The 5,180-nt window shown below is 38.7% G+C and overlaps 1 protein-coding gene across 2 annotated transcripts in view; it reads right to left on the bottom strand.

Annotated features, from left to right (window-relative positions):
• The window catches only part of stac (SH3 and cysteine rich domain), a 34,658-nt gene that overhangs the window by 15,200 nt on the left and 14,278 nt on the right, over positions 1-5,180 (bottom strand). For both annotated transcript variants that reach the window (XM_016661844.1, XM_007574143.2), the window contains 2 exons: positions 2,611-2,692; positions 1,581-1,687 (listed from right to left, as the gene is read on the bottom strand). In XM_016661844.1, coding sequence (XP_016517330.1) covers positions 1,581-1,687; positions 2,611-2,692 — 189 coding nt within the window. The remainder of the gene's footprint in view (positions 1-1,580; positions 1,688-2,610; positions 2,693-5,180) is intronic.

The following is a 5,180-nucleotide window of genomic DNA, read 5'->3' as shown; positions in this document are numbered from 1 at the left end:
CACATCCATAGAACCCCCCAGGTGAATACACCCACCATCTCTAACAGCTGCACAGGACAGCAGATGACGGCTGAAACCCAGCAGCTTTCAGACGTCATCATCCAGAGGCACGCGTCCAGATTCGGTTCACCTTACATTACGATATATACGGCATGAGAGCAGATTCTGCATGCAGCTGCAAATCAGTCTGATTCATCTTCGGAGCGGTGACACCGCCGTTCGCAGTGACATCTTCCAGCAAGCCCGCCGGGGCCGCACTGCCTTTATTGGTAGTGTTAGCAGCTCTGCAGCGTACGGACCTATCTAAACCATTGCGTCTGCAAAATTTACATGAAGCCCAAACAAAAGTAATGGTGTATTCACACCAGCTCTGTTTAGTCCACTTCAAACTAACTCCAGTTTGTTTGTCTAGAAAGCTTGGTTTGTTTGGGGAGGTGTGAATGCGTAATGGAACTTCAAAAAAATCGAACTATGAGTCTGGGTTTGGTTGAAATGAACTCTGGTGCGGTTTGAATGCATAAGCAGACTGGAGACCGCTCCAAAAGCAGAAAGTGGACAACAACCCAGGGAATTCTGGGTAAATACTACCAAAGCAAATGCGCTAGCCTAGCGCTTGCAGGAGAAATTGTTTGTAGTCTTTAGCCAAACTCAAAAGAGAAATCCTCCAACCGCTAAAATCTGACACTCCATTTCTGTTTACGTTTTGTGAAATAGGAAGTTGCGCTCAGTATCTTCTTCAGAGGATTTTGTATCATTTCGTTAAGTGTTTCATGATGCAGTGCCCCCTCAGGCGAGGAGGGCAACAGGTTGCTTAAATGTGATGTATTATGCTTCCTTGAACAGGATGTTCATTACATTTTTTACACAGTCATTTTTAGATAATGACATTTGGGTCTGATCAGTTCTTCCAATTTTGAGCTGTTTTAGGGCGTCTTGTAACTTTAAATTCAAATAATCTGCTGCTGGCCATGCCCCCCAAACTCAACGTTACACTCGCACATGAAGATGGCTGCAAATAGATGAGCAAATATACAACCGTACATCTATGAAAAGCACAAATTGAGCCTCCTGCACAACAAACAAGAACACAGTAAGTGGTTTCTGGATGGTAAGTCAACAATAAAACACTGTTTGTTTTTTTCCAGCAGCCATTGTACAATGCATACAGCGGTAAAACCAGCTGACCAAATGTTCTGGAGCTCAGCTTGGGTTGCTAGGTAACGGATTGGGCTTCACTGGGGTTGCTAGGTAACGGGGTCTGCTGATTTGTGACGTTACATTCTGGTGGTTTTTGGAACGGCTCACTTTCTAGACACCAAAAAATTTTAACTTATTGCCAAAAACTGGCTAGGTGTTGGTTTGTTTTAAGCAGTTGGACTGTTTCTATAAGTGTTTTTGTACTTCCAAACCAAAGCAAAAAATTTTAATTTTCCTCATTTGTCCCCTTTAAAGGCTTTGATTTGTGTCAGCAAACCGCAGCAGCTGAAAAATGTGATAAATGTTGCAATTCTGGTCTGAAATCAAAGTGACAACACCCTAAAGCTCAAGATATCATATTAAGCCACGTATTGGGTTCTTACTGAGTTTCTGTGTGGAGAATCTGAGCCGCTTGCCCTCTTGGCCTTTTGTGCCAGCGACGTCCCAAACCTCAGGGCTTCATACACTGGGTCCACCTTATTCCCACAGGCTTTGGAGCAAAACACAAGATACAAGATAAGATGATGAGCAAACAAATATGAAGCTTTCATCTTGGCCAAGTGGTTTTTCCATAAAGACATAAACATTAAACAGCAGATAAGCTCTATAATCTGTATAATTAGATATACAGCAAAGTTTAAATACATAGAAGCAGAGATGGGTAGAGTATTCAAAACTTGTACTCGAGTAACATTAGCACTACTTCAACATATTTTCACTCAAGTTTAAAAGTAGCCTTTTTATGAGTAAAAAAAGTATTTGGTAAAAAGTTTACTCACATCCTGAGTAACTGATCAAAACATAATTTACTGTTTAAAAATTACATAGACAGACCAAATTATAAAGTTATGTAGAAATGTTGGTACTTTAAAGATCAAAATGTAAATAATTCATATAAATAACAATTACAAAATGACAAAATCAGGCAAAAGTAAAAACTTTCAGTTTCTTTCAATATAACACCTATGAAACTTTAATAAAAACTTCATTCAGTTAAGTTACTAACAGTGGATAAAGTATCCAGAAATTATGCTCAAGTAAGAATAGCTAGCTAGCAGTAGACATACAGCTGTATAGCTAGCTTGATAGCTAGCTGTAGATAGATTTCTTTCTCGCTTGTGAGCTAGCAGTGATAGATAGCTATCTATCTAGCTAGCAGTAGATAAAAAGCCACCAAACTTGACAGATAGCTAGAAGTAAATAGATAGTTATCCACCTGGCAAGATAGCAAGATAGATTATTAATCCCATGTGGGAAATTGTTTTGCTAAAGCAGGGACAACAACTAGTAAGTAAACATTAGCCACAGTATTTTTTTTATTTTATTTTTTTCTAAAAGTTACTCAAATAAATGTAACTGAGTAAATGTAACTAGTTACTTCCCAGCTCTGTGTATTAGATATTTGAATCTCACCGATGGGCATGACTTCTTTAATGCAGCCGTACTGTTCCTGGTTCAGCAACGGAGAGCTGTAGTATCGGCGAAAACCTTTTGGCTGCAGAAGAGGAAAACAGTGAGTTAAAATATGTCTGTATGACAAATCATAACCATTAAAAATAAAAATAAAAATTTACTGAAGTCATGAAATATTTGGATTTTTGATAAAGTTGCGGAGAGGGGTGTTTTTATCCAAAGCCGTGCATCTGTGCAGCAAATGCGACCCATTTTCTCACTTGAGAAAAGAAAAAAAGGCAGACTAAACTCATCAAATCTTTTAGTCACCGTTTATCAGCCTATAAAAGTGCGCAAATTAATAGAAATGTTGTGACAGCCACAAATAAAAGGCAGTTCAAGGGCGAAGTGGGGAACAGATGCCTGAGGGTGTGGCACTGTTAGCAAAACGATGTCAGACTCGGACGTCATCCTCAGCACAGGCCGCCCTGAGATATTAGTTAAACGCAAAAATATCAGTGGTTAGTTTAAAAAAGAAAATCTATTCTTTCATCCATAAGGTTGAAATGTTGACAAACGTGTATCCACGTTTTTTTCAATACTTAGAAAAATGCTCAAAGTATTAACTTTTCTCAATATTCCTAGAAATAGTTTAAAATTATATATTCTTTAAAAAATTCAAGCACTGGTGGTTCCTCTAGAAAAAATTTTTTTTTGAAGATGTTGGTTTTATGCATGCATTTTGCAAGTTATATCATATATTAACAAACATGTCTAAATCACCTTTTATTGCTATAAGCAGATTAGTCATTCTAAAAACTCTTGTCATACGAAAGAGAGCCTCTCTAAAACAGGAGGGCACTGCAAGACATGGACATAGAAATGTATCACAATATTTTATGGTAACATTGTGATAACAATAAAAAAAATATAAAAATTGATTTATAGCTTTTTTTTTAGATACAAGCATGGGTGTGACCGTATATAGCAAAATAAACACAAATATTGCTGTTGAAAAACATTCCCATTTTATATAGGCTTCTTCAGGATGCAGTTTACTTAAAAAATGTGCATCACTAAAATTCAAAAAGTAACTAAATTAATACAGTCAGTTATTAATGTCGACAGTGACCCTAAGCACTGCACCAAATTGGCTACAAAGTGGCTTGAGGACAACAAAGGCAATGTTGTGAAGTAGCCATTGAAAATGAGCGGGCAGAGCTGGAATTTTTCTCATTACCTAGTAACCCCAGAAGAGTTCCGCCTGTTACCTAGCAACCCTAGCAGAGTTCCGTCTGTTACCTAGCAACCTCAGTGGAGCTAAAAGAATGTCAGTGTAAATGCAAAAAAAAAAAGGTAAAGAACATGCTTTGTTTTGCTGATAGACAAATCCTAAACTGTTCAGAGAAGCATAGTAAGTTACCCTTAAGCAGCCAACATATCAGTATGTTTAAAAGCTTCTTTTTAGAGAAATGATTCCGGTTTGAAAAACACTTTCCAACGGGAAGTCACTTTCCATTCTTTGGAGGAAACCTGAAGGAAGCTGTGAAGATGAGCAGGAGGTGTTGTGGCCTCTCTTTATGTTTGTGACAAAACATTCCTCACAAAAAAAACCCTGAAGAATGAATCACTGATTTTCATCATGAGCAGCGCTGTGAATTAATTTGATTCCTTTTCAAATCATGTCGCTGCAGATATTGTCCAACATGTGAACGGCTGTCAGGATCCGAGTCTGAAGCAGTGACTCACAGATCAACTGACACATGTTGGCTTATGCCAACAGGAAATACAACATTCAACAGTCAGAGGAAAAAAAGTCTTCAAAGTAAGGGTGCGTTCACACTGCAGCCTTAAGTGACCCAATTCCGATTTTTTTGGCAATTCTGATTTTTTTGCCGGGGCCGTTCACACTGCCAGTAACTGCGACCTGTATGCGCTCTGCAGTCTGAAGGGGCAAACGACCTGAAAGTGTCCCGTATGCGCAGTAGAGGGCGCAATAGCGTCAGTGTTCTCAGTGTTCTGCCAACCGCCATAAAAAGAAGAAGAAGTGCTCAGTGTTTGCGGAAGTAAACATGGAGGCTAACGGTGGAGCTTAGCTTACATATTTGAAGTTGTTGTCCGGCCGGAGCAGCATATTAACAACATAATCCTCATATTGTCCGTCATGGTTGTAGTTTTTCTTCCCACTTGCGCGTATCAGGACGCAGAAGAGTGAGATTTGTTGAGTATCAGTGATGTTCAGTTCGGATGAATGCGACCTGGACGTTAGGTCGCATTTGAATCGGATACGTATCGGATATGGGTCACATTCGAAAAAGAATCCGACCTGTGCTGTTCACACTGCCATAAAAAGATCAGATACAGGTCGCATTACGTCAAAAAAAAAAAAAGGAATTGGGTCACTTCAGGCTGCAGTGGGAATGCAACCTATGAAACAAATATTTCTCAGGCAGACTTTTTATGGTTTTTAAAAGTAAATAATTTTAAAATCAACTTTTCAGCCACCAAAAAACAAGCATTTGAGTCACAGTTCAGAGATGCATTTTCATGTATGGATTGAATCCTGGCAAAATGTGTTATTTCTTAAGAAA

Source organism: Poecilia formosa, unplaced genomic scaffold, assembly GCF_000485575.1.
Source record: "Poecilia formosa unplaced genomic scaffold, Poecilia_formosa-5.1.2 Scaffold345, whole genome shotgun sequence".
Lineage (NCBI taxonomy): Eukaryota > Metazoa > Chordata > Actinopteri > Cyprinodontiformes > Poeciliidae > Poecilia > Poecilia formosa.
The sequence above is the reverse complement of the archived record's forward strand: the minus strand, read 5'-3'. Positions and strand labels throughout refer to the sequence as shown.